This window comes from Geotrypetes seraphini, chromosome 8 (genome assembly GCF_902459505.1).
Source record: "Geotrypetes seraphini chromosome 8, aGeoSer1.1, whole genome shotgun sequence".
NCBI classification, from domain to species: Eukaryota; Metazoa; Chordata; class Amphibia; order Gymnophiona; family Dermophiidae; genus Geotrypetes; species Geotrypetes seraphini.
Window position 1 is genome coordinate 102,455,082 of NC_047091.1, and position 21,697 is coordinate 102,476,778.

Genomic DNA, 21,697 nt, shown 5'->3' on the forward strand with positions numbered 1-21,697 from the left:
TATTCCTCCCCCCCCCAGCAGGATCCGGTGCTTGCTCGTTGTTCTTCCCAGCAGCACTGCTGCAACTCTTCGGGCCACCGGCAGCATGAATGAAGTAAACATGCTGCCTTCAGTGACCCAGTTCTGGCCTCCTTTTTTTTTTCAGTGACACATTTGTTTGCCCTTCTAAAGTTGCCACCACCCCAAGCTCGTCTTCCCTGCGTCGGGCTGACCAGCCTTCCTCTCCCCGACGTCAATTCTGCCATCAGAGAGGAAGTTCCGCCCAGCTAGGCAGCAATTGGCTGGCCCAAACTTCCTCTCCGACGGCAGAATTGACGGGGAGAAGCAGGCTGATCGGCCCGGTAGAGTTTTCCAGACCTGGTCGGCTGTGCACCCCCCCCTAAGGCTGCACCCGGGGCGGACCTCCCCCCCCCCCCCTTAGTACGCCACTGCTGTGAAATTTCTTGCAACTTCAGGGCCTTTATTTTCAATCCATTTTCCTCTCCTCCAGCCCCAAAATATTTATTTATTTATTAAATTTTCTATACCATTCTCCCAGGGGAGTTCAACACGGTTTACATGAATTTATTCAGGTACTCAAAGGATAGTAGCAACCTTTTTAAAAGCAACCTTAATGAAACTACAATTTATCATTCAACCATGACTTGCATGAAATGTATTTCATTGTCTAATAATTTATAACAAATGAAAAGGTAGTTCCAAGTTTAACAAAGAATTTGTAAAATCAGGACTGTTAATTTAGCACAAGTAATGGCATAGGATGAATGCATTCTTAGTTTAAAAAGACAAGAGAGACTGAAAACTTCAGGTAAGAAAAAAACCCAACAGGAGGCAATGCACAACATTCATCAGTTTTTGCATTCAATAAAAGGGCCTTTCAGTTGTTAAGGTGTAAGGGAACCCAGTTAGAAGGAGCTCAAGGTATCAGATCATGTTCCGTGCACACACATGAATCCTAGTTGAAATCTGTGGGATATAAGAAACTGTATGGTATGTCTGGAAAATCCCTTTTAATCAAAATTTACAGGGGAATGGCTGATGTGTCAACAGATTGCCACAAGCATTTGTGAGAAAAAATTACACTAGTCACTGAAAGTGGGTACTAAGGCCCCAATGCTCAAAATATTTCCATACCAGTAAGGCTCGTTAAAGCAGTCTTACTTGTAAGGAAAGTCCATGTTCAAAAGGGTTCTCTGTGACTGCTACCGATCTTTATAGCAGCCATCAAGAACCCTATGCAAATGTAGTACAAGGAGCTCATTAGTATTCTAATGAGCTCTCCTTGTAATGCACTAAAGGGAAAGCCCCTCCTTTTCCCATCACAATGCTGCTTGCAGCTGTTGCTGGTAGCTGCAATCAGCTGAGAGCCGGCATAGGGGAGAGTGGCAGCTACCAGCTTAGCTGATTGGGGCTTCCTCTGTCAGTTCCAGAGCCACAATTAGTTGATTTGGACTTCCCCTGCCAGTTCCACCAGAGCCGGCAGGGGAAGCCTCGAATCAGCTGGCTTCCGAAGCCGCCAGCAGCTGGACAGAGGAAGAGAACAGCAGCTGTAGGCAGGAGGAGCTGTACTTAGCAATTGCTGTTCTGAACAGATGGGGCTACTCTGCACAAACAGCATCCATATGATTTGCATGCTATTTGTTTGTGCATAGCCCTGTAAAAGAAAATCGCTCCCAACACTGTATTTTATACCATGTGGTTGGAGTGTTGTGTATCCTGCCCTAAGTGTGAATCTTTTTTGGTTAATTTTTAACACACCTTTCATGTCCAGTAGCTTGTGGAGCAGAACAAGCTGGTATTTCCAGTCTGATGGATATGAAAGCAACTCTTTAGAGTGCATACAATTGCCTAACCTTGTATGCACATCTTCCCTGGAACAAAATTAAGGCTTAATTTGTGGGAAAGTATTTCAAGAGTAATTTCTAGTTGTCTTTAACTTGGAGGTGACCTGTGCTGAAAATCAAAGTCCTTTGTTGATCCAAGGGAGGAAAATTAGATAGCACAGTTAAGAACTAGCCAAATGTAATCCTACATTTATCTACCAGTATAGATCATCAAATTCACAAGAGGAAGTTTCATCTTTAGAGGTGAGAGTATGATACCCAGTCTGTCCACTTGACACTACCAGCTGGAAGAGCAACTCACAGCACAAACCTGCCCGATTGTGACCAATCCGTGTTCGATCCGGGCAGGTCTGATGGATTCTGTAACCAATACTATTCTAATGGGGGCGATTGGAGGAACGCCACCATTCGCCGACACGGATTGCTAGTGTATGATCCTGACGCATGCGCAGACCATCTGCTTTACCTGTAGATGGTCTGCGCATGCGTTCGATGTTGGTTTTTGCTGCTTTTTTTTATTGGGGGAAGCCCCCGACTCTCCTGCTATCTCTTCAATTACCATCAGTTCTCTTAAAGGGTGACCGCTGGCGGCAGCAGCCTCTTTAAAAGGCTAACTCACTGGCCCTGACTCTCCTGCTCTCTGCCGCCTTCCCTGCAGTGCGAGCCCACAGGTTTAAAGTGGGGCTGCACTGCGTACTGCAGCCATGCTTTAAACACATGGGCTCGCACTGCAGGGAAGGCGGCAGAGAACTGGAGAGTTGGGGCAGCAGAGATAAGTCAGGGCAGCAAGAGGAAAGTTGGAACGGTGAGGCTGAAAGTTGGGGCTGAAAGGCAGGAGAAGGGCAGAGAGCAGGGTGGCAAGAGGAACTAAACAATCCCTAAACTAAAAGCAATGCAGCCAACAGCCACTGCTCTCCCCCATAATCCGGCCCCAGGGCTTCTGCGGAGTAAAGGCAGTGAGATTGGGGCAGCAGAGAGCAAGGTGGTAATGGAGCTGGAGAGTGGGAAAGTTTGTTTGCGACTGGTCCCCAGCAATCGCTTCTTGTGTTGATCAGCCAGCCCAGTCGGTTTAGTGAATCACGTCCATGCCTACTTTGCATGCCCCGCTTTTGCATGCATGGATGTGAATCGGATCGGCAGAAAGGTAAGTGAATCGGGCTGGAGTAAAATCGGGCCGCAAACTGATCAGTACACAATCGGTTTGCTTAGTTAATCTAGCCCAAAGTTTTTAGAAACACAGGCAGGCATCCCAACAGCTCATTTCACAAATCACGTGGTTTCACAAGAATCCAACCACTGACCGCTGGGGGTTTTTACTGGATTTGTGCTGATGATTTGCAAAGGAGCTGTGAAAGCAACTTTTGAATGTCCAAAACCAGCACCAATTTTCAGGATCAAACATGCAAACAAACTACATTTGAGACTAAGTATGTGCATTTATTGGTTATAATGGGAATACGGAATACTAGAATGGGTCATGGTTACCTAACCCTGACTGACAAAAATCTGTGTAAGCCTGTAGCACAAGGCAACCGCCTACTGATCTCCAAACTTAAAAACCTGACTTAAGCATTCCTCAACTGTGCATTCTTGAAACCGGTGTTAAGAACGATGGTGGACATTATTTTAGCTGTTATCAGGTATTAATAGCAGCATTTCATAGACCACAGCTCGGCAGATTATGGGTAAATGACTAAGAAAACTTAAGTGACATAAAAAAACCCACCCTGTGTTTAACTTAAAACATGCACGTCAGGTAATACACACAACAAACTAACCCCCCTCCAAAAAAAAAACCCAACTCCCCCCCCCCATCATTGAGCAACCTAACTTTGTAACATAGGGTTGATTATATTCTCCACTTGTGAAGGACAAAAGACAAACTCCCTCTTCTATGAAACTGTGCTAGCAGTTTCTAGCACAGAGAGCCATGCTGAATGGCCCTTGCTGCTCCTGACGCTCCTAGAGTTCCTATGGGTGTCTGGAGCAGCGCGGGCCATTTAGTGCAGCTCTCTGCACTAGAAACTGCTAGCGCAGTTTCAAAGAAGAGGGAGGAAGTGCCTCTTCACCTCTTCAATATAAAATGTAAACACATTCTGGAAAAAATGAACAATGGTTCCAAGTTACCACACTACTAGAGTAACACTGCTAGGCTGAAGTGACCATCCCATCTGGAATAAGATTCCAGACAGTAGTGAGATGTGAATGTGTGAACTGAAGACCAAGGAGCAGCTTTACAGATCTCAATGGGAGTGGAACGTAAGAAAGCAACTGAAGCTGCCATAGCGCAAACTTTATGCGCTGTTACATGATCCCAGAGTTGTAGCCCAGCCTGGGCATAGCAGAAGGCAATATAGTGCTCCTCCATGAATTTGCGGTCCCAGTCATTCGTGCTATTTTCCGATTGCGAAGGGGAGGCAGGAGAGGGCAGCCGGAGTGCCGGCGAGTGAAGGAAATCACTCACGATATGCTCCAACCGCCTCTTCCTGTACTAAAGTCGGGCCTCACCAATCAGGAGCTGCGTATCAAAACAGCTCCTGATTGGTGAGGCCCGACTTTAGTACAGGAAGAGGTGGTCGGAGCATACAGCGAATGATTTCCTTCACTCGCTGGCGCTCCGGCTGCCCTCTCCTATCTCCTCTGCCTAAAAACCATATTCGTGTTTTTTTGACATTTGCAGGGGTTCCTGGAATGGAACCCCCACAAATATCAGGGGAGTACTGTACAGGCCACCAACTATGTGGAAATCGTTCTCTTGGTTACAGGCCGGCCCAACCTGTTAGGATCAAAGGAGATGAACAGTTGAGGACATGTTCTATGTAGTTTAGTCTGCTGTAAGTAATAAGCCAAGGCTTGTTTGCAGTCCAAAATATGAAGAGCTGTTTCTCCACGATGAGAATGAGGCTTGGGAAAGCACAATTGATTAATTCAAATGAAATTCCGTGACTACTTTCGGTAGGAATTTAGGATGGGTGCGGAGAACTACTTTATCATGGCGGAAAACTGTAAAGGATGGGTCCGCCACCAACGCTTGAAGCTTGCTCACTTGAGCAGAAGTGATAGAAATACACTGTATGTTTTATCATTTTAATAATCGTTTTATTTATTACTAGTTGTTTAGCCCGTTACATTAACGGGTGCTAGCAGCCCTTCTCCCTTATTTTTAACTCCTCCCTGTCCAGCAACACCTCTCCCCCTTTCCCTGCTCCCCCCATATAGCAGTAGCCCTTCTCCTTTTATCTCCCCCTGTCCAGCAGCACCCCTCCCATTCCCTCCTCCCCCTGTCCAGCAGTAGCTCTTCTCCTTTATGTCCTGCTCCCCCTCTGTCCAGCAGTAGCCCCAGGAAAAGAGTGAGGATCACAGGACCAAAGCTTTTACTGACATCCAAGTAGGGGAAATCCACTCTCCCCACCTCCTTGCTCCTGCTGCACTTCCTCCTTGGCTATACACACGCGCGCGCACACACTTACATACAGCTCTCCGGCTCCTCGCGCCCCTCCTCCACATTCCACTTCTTCGGCGGGGGCCAACGTTTTCTTTATTTTGTTTTCTTTTCACGTGTTCCTCCTTCATGGAAAAACAGCACTACCGGCCAACTTAGTCCCTTGCCGCCCCCTTCCCGCGCCGCACAACCACCTTTCCTTCCCTCCCTCCATCAGGTGCAGTGAATCCACCAATGTTAAAAGGAGCCACGTCGAAATCGGAGGCCTGCCACTGCCGTAGCACTTTCCCCTCTGCCTTGGCAGAGAGGAACGTGTTACGGTGGCGGCAGGGCTCCAATTTCAAAGCAGCTCCTTTTAACATAGGCGGAGTTGAACTGACCTGATGGAGGAAGGGAAGGAACGGTGGGGCAAATTTCGGCAACAGCAGGAATTGTTTGGCGGGCCAAGCACCGTGAAACTTTGTTTCTTTAGGCAGCCCCGGGGGGGGGGGGGGGAGGGGTTTGAATCGTCGATGTGCAGGCCGCTGAGACGGGAGTGAGCAGTTTGGCTTCCCCTATCTGGGGAAACCGGGGAAATCGCCGTGCCGAACTCAGCTGCGCGTCGGGAGTGAGTTTTTCGACTTCCCCTATCTGGGGAAACCGCCGTGCCGAACTGAGCTGCGCATGGGGCCGTAGTAAGCGCGGGGCATGCTGCAGTCTTGGCGGCCACGGACATACGGATCACGGAAGCACGCCGATAAGACTGCGCATGCGCCGCCTACGGTTTTATTATATAGATGTTTATTTTAGTTTGATATATCCCCTGAGAAAGGCAGTGTTCTCCCGAAACCAGGATCCTAGTTGGGACTTCCCAGTGGAACTTTCAATAAAATCCCTTGCGTTGTATTGTGACATCGGCTTTGCTTTCCTTTTATTATTAACACCCCATGGAACTATGGTATTTGTAGTCATTTATCCTTTCAAATCTAAAAATAAAATCAGCACAGTGGGCACCAAACTGCATGTGGGTTTTTTCGCAGAATTCCAGACCACACTGCTTAACTATGCCTGAACAATTGTGGTTTTGGATTTGTGCATTAAAAGCACAATCAGATAAAATGCCACTAAATGTACCCAGGCCTGCCCAAGCACCACAAAGCATAGCATAAGCCTTTCAGTGTCTTCTTCTGATTAGCATATATGTGACTAGAAAACAGGGCAGCATCACAAATCTGAAGCCGATATTTATTCTTTAGGTGACCAAGCACATTAGAGTTCAGGAGTTTCGAGGACACCAAGCAGGGTTAATGCTGCATCAGGACTGATTAGCACTACTGTGCTCATAACTGTGCCACACCTCTTCCAATTTTATTGTGGGATTACCAGGGTTTGGTTGTGAATGATATGCATTAGAAACAATGCCATAAACAGTGGGAAGCAAATCTTTGCATAGGTAGTACCATTTCAAACTCCTTCCCTGGAAAGCAGGGAAGCTTTTAAAAAACCAACGTAGTTTAAGCTGAGTCAACTGGGGGGGGGGGGGGGGGGATGCTCTTCAGTAGAAAATCTGCTTTTGAGTAAAATTTATATATTTTTTTTTTGGGGGGGGGACTTTACTGTCTATAGAAACGGCTCATAATTCCCATATACATAAGCGTACAACAAAGATGCTCTTCTACCAGAAATTTAAATACCATTGATATGGTAATCGTTCGGGAAAATTATTAGCTTATTTGACTAAATGGGCGAGAGGACAGCGGTTTATATCTGGTCTCACTGACGAAGTAGGAACTCTGCACCATAAAATGGACCAGATAGCTCACATATTCTTGAAGTATTTTCAGGAATTCTATGAGCGGAGAGACCGGGGTGCGGACAATCTTATAGGGGACTACTTGGAGGACTCGGGTCTCCCTAAGTTAACTGAATTGGACGTGGAGACTCTTAATGCTTCTTTTACCCTTAGAGAATTACAGAAGGCGATTCAGGTTCAATGAAACTATTCTGCCCCGGGACCTGATGGCTTTAAAGCTAAATTTTATAAACTGCTGTTCTCTCAGCTTGGCCCTCCACTACTAGACTATTATGATCATGTTATAGAGGGGGGCAGTTTTCCTGCTGGAGCCAATGAAGCTTTCATAACGTTAATTTTAAAACCAGATGCCACTTCTCCTGAGTCATATCGCCCTATATCGCTTCTCAATGTTGACATTAAAATTTTGGCAAAAATATTGGCGGATCGCCTGTCTTCTCTCCTTCCTGGAATTATAGGGCCCGCACAAATGGGCTTTGTGAAAGGTAGACCAGGTGGTACAGAATGTTCAGAAAGTGCTTTTGGCCATGGCTCATGCTCAATCCCAAGATATACCCATGTTATTGGTTAGTCTGGATGCGGCCTGTGCTTTTGATCAGGTAGATTGTAATTATTTGAGGTCCTGGAATATTTAGGCATTTCTGGCTGGTATGCACGGGCAATTAAGACACTATATAGAGAACATAAGCATCGCCTCTGCCGAGTCAGACCACAGGTCCATCGTGCCCAGCAGTCCGCTCTCGCGGCAGCCCCCCAGGTCAGTGACCTGCAAATGATTCTCTTTTGAAGACATTTTGACCTGTATAGTACCCCCTCTATCTATATCCCTCAATCCCCTTTTCCTTCAGGAACTTGTCCAACCCCTTCTTGAAACCCGAAATCGTACTCTGCTCCACCACCTCCTCTGGAAGTGCATTCCAGGCATCCACCACCCTCTGAGTGAAAAAGAACTTCCTAGCGTTTGTTCTGAATCTGTCTCCCTTCAATTTTCTTGAGTGCCCTCTTGTTCTTGTTTCCCCTGCCAGTCTGAAGAATCTGTCCCTCTCTACCCTCTCTATACCTTTTATGATCTTGTAAGTTTCTATCATGTCCCCTCTAAGTCTCCGTTTTTCCAGGGAAAAGAGCCCCAGTTTCTCCAGCCTCTCGGCATATGGAAGGTTTTCCATGCCCTTTATAATTTTCGTTGCTCTTCTTTGGACTCTCTCAAGTGTCGCCATAGCTTTCATAAGGTACGGCGACCAGTATTGAACGCAGTACTCCAGATGAGGGCGCACCATCGCCCGATATAACGGCAAGATAACTTCTTTGGTTCTGGTAGTGATTCCTTTTTTGATAATGCCAAGCATTCTGTTCGCCTTCTTTGAGGCCGCTGCGCATTGTGCCCCCGGCTTCATTGTTTGGTCTACCAGAACCCCCAAGTCCTTTTCTAGGTTGCTTTTGCCCAATACCATCCCACTCATGCTATAGTTGTACATCAGGATTCCTTTCCCTATGTGCAAGACTTTGCATTTCTCTACATTGAAGCACATTTGCCATTTTTTCGCCCATTCACTCAGTTTGTTCAGGTCCCTTTGTAGCTCTTTACATTCCTTAACAGTTCTAACCCTGCTGGAGAGTTTTGTGTCGTCCGCAAATTTTATAACCTCGCACTTCGTCCCTGCTTCTAGATCATTAATGAATATATTGAACAGCAGTGGTCCTAGCACTGACCCCTGCGGGACACCGCTCGTAACTGCTTCCCATTCCGAGTAGTGTCCCTTTACTCCCACCCTCTGCCTCCTGTCCTTCAGCCAATTACAGATCCATCTGTGCACGTCTCCTTCCACTCCATGGTTCCACAGTTTTCTTAGCAGGCGCTCATGGGGTACCTTGTCGAAGGCTTTTTGGAAGTCCAGATATATGATGTCTATGGGGTCACCATGGTCCAATTGTTTGTTTATCCTCTCGAAGAAGCACAGTAAGTTCGTTTGGCAAGATCTTCCTTTACAGAAACCATGCTGGCTGGTTCTCATCAGATTATTTCTCTCCACATGCTCATCAATGCTGTCTTTGATTAAAGATTCAGCCATCTTCCCTGGAACTGAGGTTAAGCTCACTGGTCTGTAGTTCCCTGGGTCGCCTCTGGATCCCTTTTTGAAGATAGGTGTAACATTCGCTATCCTCCAGTCCTCCGGGATTACCCCTGTTTTCAAAGATAGGTTGCAGATCTTTAGTAGTAACTCTGCTATTTCATCTCTGAGCTCCTTCAGTATTCTCGGGTGGATTCCATCCGGTCCCGGTGATTTGTCTGTTTTTAATCTATCTATCTGTTTGAGTATGTCTTCGAGGCTCACCTCTATTGACAATAGTTTTTCCTTTTGGTCCCCCTTGAAGGTTTTTTCTGGATTTGGCATGTTGGATGTGTCCTCTTTCGTGAAGACTGACGAGAAGAACTTGTTTAATCTGTCCGCCACCTCCTTTTCCTCTTTTACCACTCCCTTCCTGTCTCCCTCATCCAGGGGTCCCACTTCCTCCCTCGCTGGTTGTTTTCCCTTCACATATCGAAAAAATGGTTTAAAGTTCCGTGCCTCCTTGGCAAGTCTCTCCTCATACTCTTTTTTCGCTGTTCTGACCACACGGTGACATTCTCTCTGATGTTTCCTGTGCTCTTTCCAGTTTTCCTCGGTTTTATCTTTTTTCCATTTCTTGAAAGATTTTTTCTTGTTGCCTATCACATTTTTAACTTCGTTGGTTAACCAACCAGTAGCAGGCCGGGTTAGTTAATGAGATTACTACAGCTGCTTTTCTGATTGGCCGTGGAACCCGACAGGGTTGCCAGTTATCACCACTTCTTTTTCTGCTTTATTTAGAGACCTTTCTACATACTATATCTAAAGATCTAGATGTAATAGGCATGGCGTTTCCTAGCCAGACGGTTAAGACATTAGCCTTTGCGGATGACTTAATTTTTACTCCGACTTAGCCACAGCGTTCCATTACTCATCTTTTGAACTCCTTAGAATTCCAGTTTTGTTCTGGATTTATGCTTAATTATCAAAAATCCACGGTCTTGGCCAGTGTTCCCTCTAAGCGGGCGGGTGTTGTGAGCAAACTTTTTTCACTGTGAGCTAAAAATATCGGGCGCCAGCAAGTTATGAGCCAAATAAATATGTTGCTTTCTACCACAGAACTTCCTTACGTTTGTATGGAATCTATCCCCTTTCAACTTTAGAGAGTGCCCTCTCGTTCTCCCTGCCTTAGCTACTAAGTCTATTCCCTTCAGTACCTTGAATGTTTCTATCATGTCCCCTCTCAATCTCCTCTGCTCAAGGGAGAAGAGGCCCAGTTTCTCTAATCTTTCGCTGTACGGCAACTCCTCCAGCCCCTTAACCATTTTAGTTGCTCTTCTCTGGATCCTTTCGAGTAGTACCGTGTCCTTCTTAAAGTACCAGTGCTGGACGCAGTACTCCAGGTGAGGGCGTACCATGGCCCGGTACAGCAGCATGATAACCTTCTCTGTCTCTTCAGTCCAGCATCTGCCCCTTCCATTCACTGTCTGTCTTTCCCTGCCATCTCTCCTCCTGCCCCCCCCCCCCACCCCCCAATTTGGTCTAGCATCCATCATCTTCCTTCTGTTCCCCTCATGGTCTGGCATCTCTATCCTTCCCTCCCCCCTGTGGTTTTTAGCATATCTCTCTTCTCATTTCCTCCACTCAGATCTGATCATTCTCTGCTCTCTCTTCCCTTTTCTTCTCTGGTCTTCCTTCTCTATTTTCTGCCTCCATCTAAATTAAATTCTTTCTTACTATTTAGTCCCGTTTCCCTCTTTTCACTGTGTCTACACACAGCTTGTCACCCCTTTCCCTCACCCCTCCATTATCTTACTATTTTCTTCCCCCTTTATTTATCTCCTCCTTCCATCCAGTATGTGTTCTTTCCCCACTTCCATTCAGCATCTGCTCTCCCTTCTCAACTGACATCCATCTGCCTTCTGCTCTCTCTCCCTTCTTCTCACTTCCATCATCTGTCCCCTTCTCTCTCTCTCTCATCTCCTCCATTCCATCATCTGCCCCTTCTCTCTCTCTCTCCCCCCCCCCCCAACTTCCATCATCTGCCCCCCTTCCCCTCACCTTTGTGGGTCACTTTCTTTCCCCTGAGGGTGGCTCATGTCACAGGGGAAGCTTTGGCCGAGCAGAACCGCTTGATTGACAGTGGAACTTACTTGATTGATGTCGATGCTGGGGCCCGTTGCCGTTTGAAGGAAAAAAAAAAGGTGGAAAAAAGGAACCTGTAAAGGCGAGAGGAAGGGAAACCTCCAGGACAGCTGCTTTTTGCCCTCCTTCAGCGGCCCAAGAGTTCAGACCAGCAGCGGCAGCTCTGTATGCTTTTAACTTCGGCACAGAGCTGCCCCTAATCAATAGTTTAGCGCGGTTTCATGAGGCAGCCTCGGGGCCTTTGATAGCCGGCCCGCTTCGATGATGCGATGTGGGCCGGCCTAGCAAAGGCCCCGAGGCTGCCTTATGAAACCGCGCTAAACTATTGATTAGGGGCAGCTCTGTGCCGAAGTTAAAAGCATACACAGCTGCCGCTGCTGGTCTGGAGGTGCGGAGACAAGGCAGGAGGCAAACGCGGTGGAAGGCAGGAGTCCCGGCGAAGGCAGGAGTCCCGGCACAGCGACTGCAACAGGAAGTTGCAAGTCAGCTGACGCCGGCCTTTCGTTGCGGCGGGGACCGAATCCTTCGTGGACCGGCAAGATTTTGTTTGCGGACCGGCGGTTGAAGAACTGTGCTCTACACTGTGTGCGCTGCGACGAGAAACTTGTGCGCTGCGAGGTAATATTTTGTGCGCGTGCGCACGTCAACGCAGCTTAGCGGGAACACTGGTCTTGGCCATTCCCTCTACAATACAAGACACTTGGGAGGGTGACTTTCCATTCTCTTGGGCACAGACCTCTTATTAAATACCTAGGGGTATGGTTACCTCGTGACCTTTCTACCTTATATGCTTGCAATGTTTCCCGTTTGCTGGAGGACTCCTTGCAACTCCTCCGGCTTTGGAAACTTTTCCTCTGTCGATAGCAGGACAAGTGTCCCTCTACAATATGGTACTTTTCCCTAAAAGGCTATACTGCTTTCAGGTTCTTCCTCTCTTGCTGTCACCTGTCCATAGGGTTCAACTTACTAGAGGGCTACAATGATATGTTTTTTTTTGTGTTTTTTTTTTTGGGGGGGGGGAAAAACCTTGTATGACTTTTGTTAGGTTCTGTCTTTCAAGAGATAGGGGGGCTATGGATTGTTAAATATTCATTGGTATGTGATGGCCTGCCAAATGAGGTATATCAATGATTGGTTTCGGGGTACTTTTCATTTCTCTGTTACTGAACTAGAATTGTCATTGTTATCCCCTTATCATGTTAGTTATTTCCTACATGTTACAACATCGGCCCTCCGCTCTGCAGTGGCACACTATCCCATATTTCCCCATCCAAGAAGGACATGGCGTTGGGTGTGTGATTATTTGAAACTGTCGCCTAAGACTTCTCCTATTCTCTCACTTCAGGGAAATGGGGATTTTTTACCGGGTATGCAATCTGTTGTTTTTCAGAGGTGGGCCACATCTGGTTTACGGTTTGTTTTTCAAATGTATACTGAAGGGGGTCAATTTTGCAACGTACATTTGGACCTTCAGGCATAGATGTTTTTGCATATTTACAAGCTAGACATTATGTTCATTCCCTACCTACTTGTCATCTGAAGGACACCTGTCAGGAGGCACTTTCGGAGATGTTGAATCTGTCTGCACAATAATGTATTCCTCTTCGTTTTCATCATGTGGATATTCGAGCTGTCAACCAGGCCCCAATTTTACTATATTGACAGCAACTTGGGCAGAGGACCTGCAATGTGAGCTTACTACTCTCCAGGTACAGGAAGTGGTGAAAAATTTGAGGAAAGTGTCCTCCAACATTCTACACTGGGAATTGCAACTTAAGTTTATTCTTTGCTTATATATTTCACCCATGCGAGTATGTTGGATGGACATCACTGCCCAAAATGTACTCAGGTTCACGCCTCGCTGGGACATATGTTTTGGTCTTACCCGCGCATTCTTCAATTCTGGCAGCGATTGGGTTACTACACCACCTCTCTCTGTGGTAGACGGTGGACTCCAACTTCCAGAGCACTCTTTGGATGTTATACTATTGCTTCTCCCAAACCTAAAGGACTTTCAGCTTTTGTGGGTCTAGTGATGTTACTTGGCAAGAAGGCAATTTTGTCCCAGTGGCTGGCCAGTGAACCCCCGACTTACAGTCAATGGAGATCACTGATGATCATACATGCTTTTTTGGAGCGATGGCACTTTTCAGACCTAGATACTGGCCCAGGCCAAAGATTCTGTTGGATTTGGGAGCGCTTTTGGCTGAGGCTTACGCCTATTGTCAGAAGTTGATTACTGAACTTATAACATGAGTATTCTTTTGTTTCCTGTCCTCTGGATTTCTTTTGTTTATGTTTGGGGGGCCGGGGGGAGTTTTTTTGGGGGGGTACTGATATTATATGTGCACAATTGTAAGTGTATTGCTTTGTTTTGCTGAAGTTGTTTGCCTGTACCCTGAAAATTAATAAAAACATTTAAACATATTTTGGGGAAAAAAAAATTTATCCTTAATCATTGGTTTACAGGACTCTCTGCCCTATGTATAGTATTGGAGGAACCAGTTTCATAATTTAATGATATGGGAGTCTATGTCAGCTCAGTACTACTGGAAAATGAGCAAAAAGCTTCTGGCTACTTGGTCTCCATATCTGTCTACCCTTTCTCTCACATTATGCAGTCAAATCCTGAACAAATTGCAGAAGCCAGCGCCTCTTCTTTTGCCTCCATTAGATCCCTGAGGGAAGGGGTGATTTCAATTTTGTTTCTACAAGCAGCTGGAGCCCTGAAGTTGTGTGTGGCTGCTGGAAAGGTCTCCTCCGACACAACTTCCTGTTTCTAGTTCCATCAGAGGAGATCTTTCTGGCAGCCACAAGCGACTTTAAGGCTCGCAATGAAGGTAAGGGGAAGAGAGTGAGGGAGATGCGCAGATGGACGGCAGGAGGGATGGGGCTGCTGGATTGCACGAAGGGTGGAGGGAACTGGGGAAGAGAGAGAGGGGAGAAGACGCTGAAGGGAAATGGGGAAGAGAGAGATGCCAGAATATGGGGGGTGCGGAGGGAAGAAGATGGATGCCAAACCAATGGGGGTAGGGGTGGAGGGAAAGAGAAGGCAGACAGTGGATGGAAGGAATCGAATGAGGAGAAGATGAGGAAAGCAGAAACCAGACAACAAAGATAGAAAAAAAAATTTATATTTCTTTGCTTTAGGATAAAGTAGTATATTAGTTGTGTGGATAAACATTTATAAACAAAGCCCTGCCAAGCTGAACATCTTTCTCTAGTTCAGCAGCCAGAACTTTGATTTATAAAATGACAATTATACAGAATATTGTTTCTTTTTATACTTTAATAAAATAAGTTCAGTATAAAACTATTTGAGGCTTGTGTGGCTGGGATCAGATGGTTCTTGGTAACAGGGATGAGCTCGCGGGGGCAGGATGGAAACGGGGACAAATTTTTTCCCCGTGTCATTCTCTATGCTATTGGTTTAATTGCCTTGTTCACAAGAGATTATAATCCTGATTTAGTTTCCTTACTCTTCATTTTATTTTACCTAAACTGCCAGGCTCTGTAAAAGTTTTCCCAGGTTGCACAGAGTGCTATGGACTTTGGCCCCATGGGTAGAAAACAGTTTAAAACCAGGACTGAGAAAGAGAAAAGTTACTCTCAAATAGCTGCATAGAAAGGTTTAAGATATTATAGCCTCATTATAGATTCAGCTCAATTAGAATCAAGGAGCAGTAAGAGACTGTTAGACCAAAAAAAAAACCCAAATACTATATTGATCAGAACTATATATAAAAATTAATGTCTCCAATTAGAAGAAAATGATCAAACATTAATGTTAAATTTAACTGCAAAGAACAGGAAGGGAGTCTTATGTTGAAGGTAGGAATGTTTATTAGGGTGGGGAAAACCAAAGAACCAGCTGCATAACCAAAATCTGTGCCTAAATGGATTATGCTACTGCCTGGGAGTTATATGCAGCTCTCTGCCTATTTCACAGTTTTGGTTTTAGCTCAATGGCCAAGCAAGAGGGTCCATGATGATGCTTGGATAGTCACTAGCTTGAATGAAGATGGACCCAGGTGCATGAAAATCTCCCCCACCCCAAGAAAGAGGCATCACAAGTGCTGAGGTTGATCATTTTCTAAGCCAAAATCAGAAAATTGAACTACGCACAAAATGTCTACGGATTGTACAAGCTTCTTTCGGGTACTGGCAGGTCAATGGCTTTGGTCCTCTTATCATATGACAAAGCAGCATCTAGTTTCTTGCGGCAATTACTACTGACAGAGCCACACCACCAATAGCCACTGCTGTTGCTCCAAATAGCCATTTCCATGGAATAGCCTAAAAAGAGAAAACAAAACACAGTGTCAAGTGGTTGAGACACAGATGTAGCATTTGTCTCTATAAAGGAAAACACACAGTGGTGGCATTACTATTTCTTGTTTGTAATTCACAAGAGGCAATGTTTGCAAGCAGTGAAGGAAATGAGTCTGTCACTGAGGTCATCACTGCCAAGGGAACTGAAGTGTGGACTCCAAGGATTTAACTACAGTAGACTTGCAGTTAACTAGCACCCATGGGGATTGATAGTTGCCGGATAAATGTAGTTTCTGGTTGTTTGAGAGTTACTATTAAAAAAGGCCTAACTAATACTATACCCCATACCATAAACTGTTTGAGACAAACTACTGGACATGTGGTAGATAAAACGTGGGCATAGTAAGGTGTGGCATGCCAAGTTTACACTTAAATTTCTGCCAGAAATTTATTTTATTTTCATTTTTATATAAAGTATTACAGTATTTCTTAAGATTTTTTTTTTCTGGTTGCTTGAGTGTGCACTCACATAAAAAAACAACGGAATAAAAAATATTTTAAAATACACAAATATATACATAACATAAAAAGAGATTACATAAAACCCAACATGGTTATGTTTTGGCAAATGCCTGCATTAAAAGTTACCATTAAAAAAAAAGTGGGCGCTGTTTGAATTTATTATAAAATCCTGTTCTGTTATCTTTGGCTGAAACTGCAGTTGTGCTGTCTGTGAAGCTACAGCAGCAGAATTAAATGAAACCAGTTATGAAAAGTACTTTTCTGGAAGCATGGGTTATAAGAAAGATTTTAAGAAATTGTTAAGCCTTGATGCAGCTTTATGCCAAAACATGGCCATGCTGGGTTTTATCCATCACACTAATTTTTACATATTATTTAAGAAAGTTTTTATTCCATTTCTTTTTTTTTTTTTGTGAATGTTCATTTGCCTTTTTTTTTTGTCTAGCCAGGAACATTTGGACATGGAAAGAAGGCTCTTGACATAAGTAGACAGAACTGGAGGGTAAATGTATTTGGGTAATCACAAGCTCACGTCAAACAGTTTATAACAGTTTATGCTCCGGGCTCCGGAGCAGTTATGTGTACCATCTACAACCATTAAGTTGTTGTGAAATTTATGATTTTATTTTTATTTAAGTTTTATTTTCTGTTATTTAGTCTTTGTTTGGTGGAGGAGACTGTGAACAACTATGATGGTCTCCTTAACAGCTGCTCCGTGAACTTGTTTCACCGGACCTCAGCTGTGGGTCTGAGTGTTCACTTAACCACATCAGCCTTGTGTTGAAATTAGTGCTTGAAGTAAAACAAAGGTGATTAGTACAACAGTGATTTACCCAAATATAAACACTTTTTTATAGAAAGGGTGATAGATGTGTGGAACAGTCTCCCGGAAGAGGTGGTCTAGACAGAGACTGTCTGAATTCAAGAAAGCGTAGGATAGGCGTGTGGGATTTCTTAGAGAGAAACGATATGATTACTGTGGGTGGGCAGATTGGATGCGCCATTTGGCCTTTATCTGCCATCATGTTTCTATGTTTCAAAGCTGCAGGTTTGTCTCAATTCGTCTTCCCATTCTGTTTGAGGAGGATCAGTAAGCGTTAACAGTTTAATTTCTGCAATAGTCTGAATCCTAACAGAGAAGTTATGCAGCACTTGCCTATATATGCTGACTGAAGTATGGAAATGGGACTTTTCTTACCCAGGACCTGGCTTTGGATTTTGGAACAGTGGGGCTGGCAGGATTCCCCAGCATCTTCTTGTACATGGCCGTCTCAATCGTCTTCTGGTCTGCATGCTTCTTTACCAGTTTAGAGAGCTCAGAGTGTATTGTCTGTAGGGTAAAAAGAGTTAATGTCAGAGTCATACACTACAAAAAAGCAGATTAAGGAGACGTTCCTTCCCCCATCCAAAACAAGACCATGTTCTCCTCCTATTAAATATAATAAAGCATTAGTGAATGTTACTGCTGATCTTAAGATGCACAATAACTTCCCCTTCTTCTATCTCTCTGATAGCAGAGACTGATAAAACTACAAAGCACACAGAGGCCCTCTTGGCTATACCGAGCCATACATGCCCATAATTATGAAATAGAACACTATATATCAACTCATACTTGGGAGAGCAGGAGCTGGTTGGGAGGGCACTACATGAAGCTTCAATTACTTTCATTCCAGGTAACAAAATTGTTAAAACAGTGAAGGCAGCTTAACACCTGACAAAAAGTGGCAAGGCAGCATTTGACAAAAAGGGTTTCTCGCTGCATAAGTTGAGTACAAGTTAACAAATTGAGAACTGCACTCCATCAATTACCCTTCAACTTAAGACATCAGCAGATTCAAATACTGACCAACACCGATAGCAACATATACAAAACTTTCTGAAACAGCAGGTAGCCAAACTCCTTAAAGCACAGCTAATATCCCTATAAGGATGGTATAAATCAGATAATGAGGGGATCTGGCTGGCTTTAAAGTAGAGGTGTACAGAGAGACATAATCCAGTCCTTATCCTCACCCATCCCAAATCAATTATTTTTTTCTCCCCACCCCATCCTTATCATACTGGTATCATCCCCTCAACATCCTTGTAACCCAACCCACATTTAAAAGAGCTTGTAAATGCAAACAAAGCCAATCCAAGATGGCTGCGGTGAGTTGTAGCAATGTAGCAAGCTGAGTTTCGTCTCCTGTTTTCCTCAAATTTGCTAGCAATGGGGGAAGTGAAATAGAATCAAAGGCATAAGGCACCTAGATCCCCTTCTATGACATCCATAGGCACAATAGATTTCTACATTCGGCAAGTAAGGGATAAAGGTCTAAGGTCTGGCGCAGAGTCTGGTTAAAATATCTGCTGGAGAGAGACAGGCAAGGATGGCTCCTATGGACAGGAGGTTACAATGAGCCCAGATACCAGGCCTCCACCATTACAGCTGAGAGCAGCAAATTCTCTTATTTTTTATGTCAGATGATCGCTCAAGTTTCAGCAGCAAATGTTCAACCAACGGGCTAAATTCAAAACAATGTATTATCCTGGTGAAGAATGCAGAAGGACAACATACCGGGAAGGACAACTAACATGGTAATTGTGCCTCCTGGAGTAACAGGAGTCATAATCTGAATTGGGCAACTATATTTGTTTTCTTCTGGAGACATTGTTGCAAAAACCTGTTGAAAGGGAATGGGACTTGTGTGCTGTCTTTTTGTGGTTACACATTGAAAGCAGTTTACATATATACAAGTACAGTGATACCTTGGTTTGCAAGCGTAATTCGTTCCAGAAGCATGCTCGTTTATCAAAGCGAGTTTCCACATAGGAAGTAAGGGAAACTCACTTGATTGGTTCCCCTGAGGCCACCGGCGCTGCTCGCTTCCACACACCCCCTACCCCCGAGGCCACTGGCATGCTTCTACCACCCCACCCAAAAACTGGCATCACCCCCCCCCAAAAAAAAAAAACAAAACCCTTACCTGGATCTGGCACCGGCAAGCAGCACCAACCCACAGGATGTGCCGGTGCCTGAAGATCCTGCAGATCCTGCCTCTTGCCGCTGGGCTGGGCCTTGAGCATCTGTTCATGCTCAAGGCCTTCTGGCTCTTGCTCTCTCCGAGTTTCTCGGGGAGAGCGGGAGCCAGAAGGCCTTGAGCATGCAAAGGAAAGGAACACAACAGGACAGCGCCAGAAGTTCAGAGACTGCGATCCAAAGTAATGACTACCAGAAAGACAGCCCATAAAAGACATCTCGTCCAACAGTTCGCAAGGGGGACCGACAAGCTCCCTGAGGATCAAATTAAGGATCTAGGGCGGACAAGGATGATGAAGAGGAGGGCAAAACTGTAGAACACCTTACAAGAAGAATTGAACAACATCCGGATGAGAAGCTAAGGCACCCCACAGGGGCCTAGGCCCCATACAAGAGTGACCAACAACCTGTATTCTTAAGGAGTCGACAGCCAGCCACTTCACAAGTTCTTCATGAAGAAAGGCAAGACCGAGCACAACTGAAGGAGAAGTCGGGTCTTCGTTATTCAGGACATGCCAGGATTGAACACAAAGCCAGGCTTTAGTAGATACAGCCACTGTGAACCTCATCATGCTGCGAAGGGTAGCGGAAATAACTTTCAACGAATAGCCGTGGCACACTAGATCTATGCTCAAAAGCCAAGCTAAAAGACTAATGTAGTCCAGATCCTGCAGCACCACGGGCCCTTGCAAGAGCAGTCAAGGATGACAGGGAAGTCTGAGTCCCTGGTCCAGGTGAAGGTGAACGAGGTTGGAATACCATGGTTGACATGACCAATCCGGCGCCACCAGAAGCACCCAGCCCTGGGGCAATGCAATCCTGTGAAGCAGATGGTCTATCATGGGCCATGGAGGAAAGTTGATCTTTGCAAAACGCAAGTCTGACCATGTCTCCCCACTCCTAGCCAAACTTCACTGGCTCCCAGTGATTTCCAGAATCCATTTTAAATGCTCCTGCCTGGCTTTTAAGATCATTCACGGCATCCTTCCTCCCTTAATCCCACTATCTCATAACTCCTCGAGTCCTGACTCTACCAGACCCACCCAAAGGTATAAATTATCCTTCCCCTCGCTACACGGTATTCGCTATGCAGGCAAACTTGGAAAATCCCTTCTCTTCAGAATCACAGGTCTTTGGAACAACCTTATTACCCCGCTGCGGAACCTGGGCTCCCTCCAATTATTCCACAAGCAACTGAAAACTTGGCTTTTCACTAAAATGTAATTCTATCCCCCCCTTACTCTTCTCTTCTATATATAAGTTCATGTAAACCTTTTTTTCCTTCTCTTCCTATATTTTAAGTTCTTGTAAACCGTGCCGAGCTCCACAACATCCGTGGAGATGATGCGGTATATAAACTTAAGGTTTAGTTTAGTTTAGGAAGCCCTCTCGTGGCTAAGGCTCAACCAAAAAATCCAGCCCAGTTCACAACGGTGGTTGAAGAGCTGGTCTGATGATTTGAAGGGAGCTGTAGCCATCCAAGCGAACATTGGACAACCCCATCTATCCAGTAAGTTCCAGTAGGCTCACTGGGCAGGGACCATCCTCCACAGTTTGGCAGCGGAGAAAATCTGCATGCATGCTGTCCATTCCGGCTATGCATGTCGCAGACAGGGCTAGGACTACGCTCAGCTCAAAGAACAAGCAGATGGGCCACTTGGCCCAGGGACACATCTGGTGCCTCTCTGGCAATCGACATAAGTAACTGCCGTGGCATTGCCCGAGAATACCCAAACTGCCCTGTTAATCAGCGAGCTTATGAAGTGCTGGAGAACCAGCCACATCATTTGGAGTTCCAGACAAGTGAGGAACACTCCTTGTGGAAGGGAACCACCATTCCTGGGCTGTCCTTGCAAAGAGCTCCCCAGCCATACAGACTGGCACCTGTTGGCAGAATCACCTAGGTGGAGATCCAAAGAGGCAACTCCCTGGACAGAGAGAGGATTTAACCACCATGCCAAACTGTGCTGCGCTGGCAGCGTCAAAGGGAGATGCACATGGAGCGGAACTCTGAGGACTCCAATGGGAGATGAGGGAGGGAGCGAAGATGGGTCCTCGCTAAGGGAACCACGGTATGGTCATAACTATGGAGCCTAGAACTTACAGATACTGCCAGGTTGTGGGGGCAGGGTGTCCAGGAAGGCACAAATCAGCTGACAAAGCTTCACCTGGTGAGAAACAGGAAAACAGACTTAGGGAACAGTTGTGGCAAAACGGAGTCTCAGAAATTCCAGGGCCACTTTACTGTCGCTCGGATTTTGGCCACTTTCTCTGGCCTTCCAGCTGGGGAATCCACAAAGAAATCCTGATGTGGACAACAAAACTCAAGCTTGTAACCTCTCGAATGACACCCAATACACATAGGTCTCAGCAAATCAGAGTCCAAGTCTCCCAGACCACCAAGAGTCTCCATCCTATTTAGGAGAGCTCACACAGTGGACTTCTTGGTAGAGGCTGCCGAGTGGGACCCTGATGTCTGCGCTCTTTTGGAGCCTCCAAACCTCTGCCAAGATCCGTGAAAGGGTCTCTGTGCAGATGAGCTTGCCAATTGGCAAGATCTCTTATAGCTACAAAAGAAATGCTTACCTGACCCTCTCTCCACCAGGGTAC

The 21,697-nt window shown here is 45.5% G+C and overlaps 1 protein-coding gene across 1 annotated transcript in view; it reads right to left on the bottom strand.

The window, feature by feature from the left end:
- Window positions 1–14,995: 14,995 nt before the first annotated feature.
- Window positions 14,996–21,697, bottom strand: part of FKBP8 (FKBP prolyl isomerase 8) — a 72,792-nt gene continuing 66,090 nt past the window's right edge. Inside the window, exons 8-9 of the mRNA XM_033954993.1 lie at window positions 17,264–17,395; window positions 14,996–15,567 (exon numbers count right to left, since the gene is read on the bottom strand). Of these exons, the coding sequence (XP_033810884.1) occupies window positions 15,481–15,567; window positions 17,264–17,395 (219 nt within the window). The 3' untranslated portion in view covers window positions 14,996–15,480. The remainder of the gene's footprint in view (window positions 15,568–17,263; window positions 17,396–21,697) is intronic.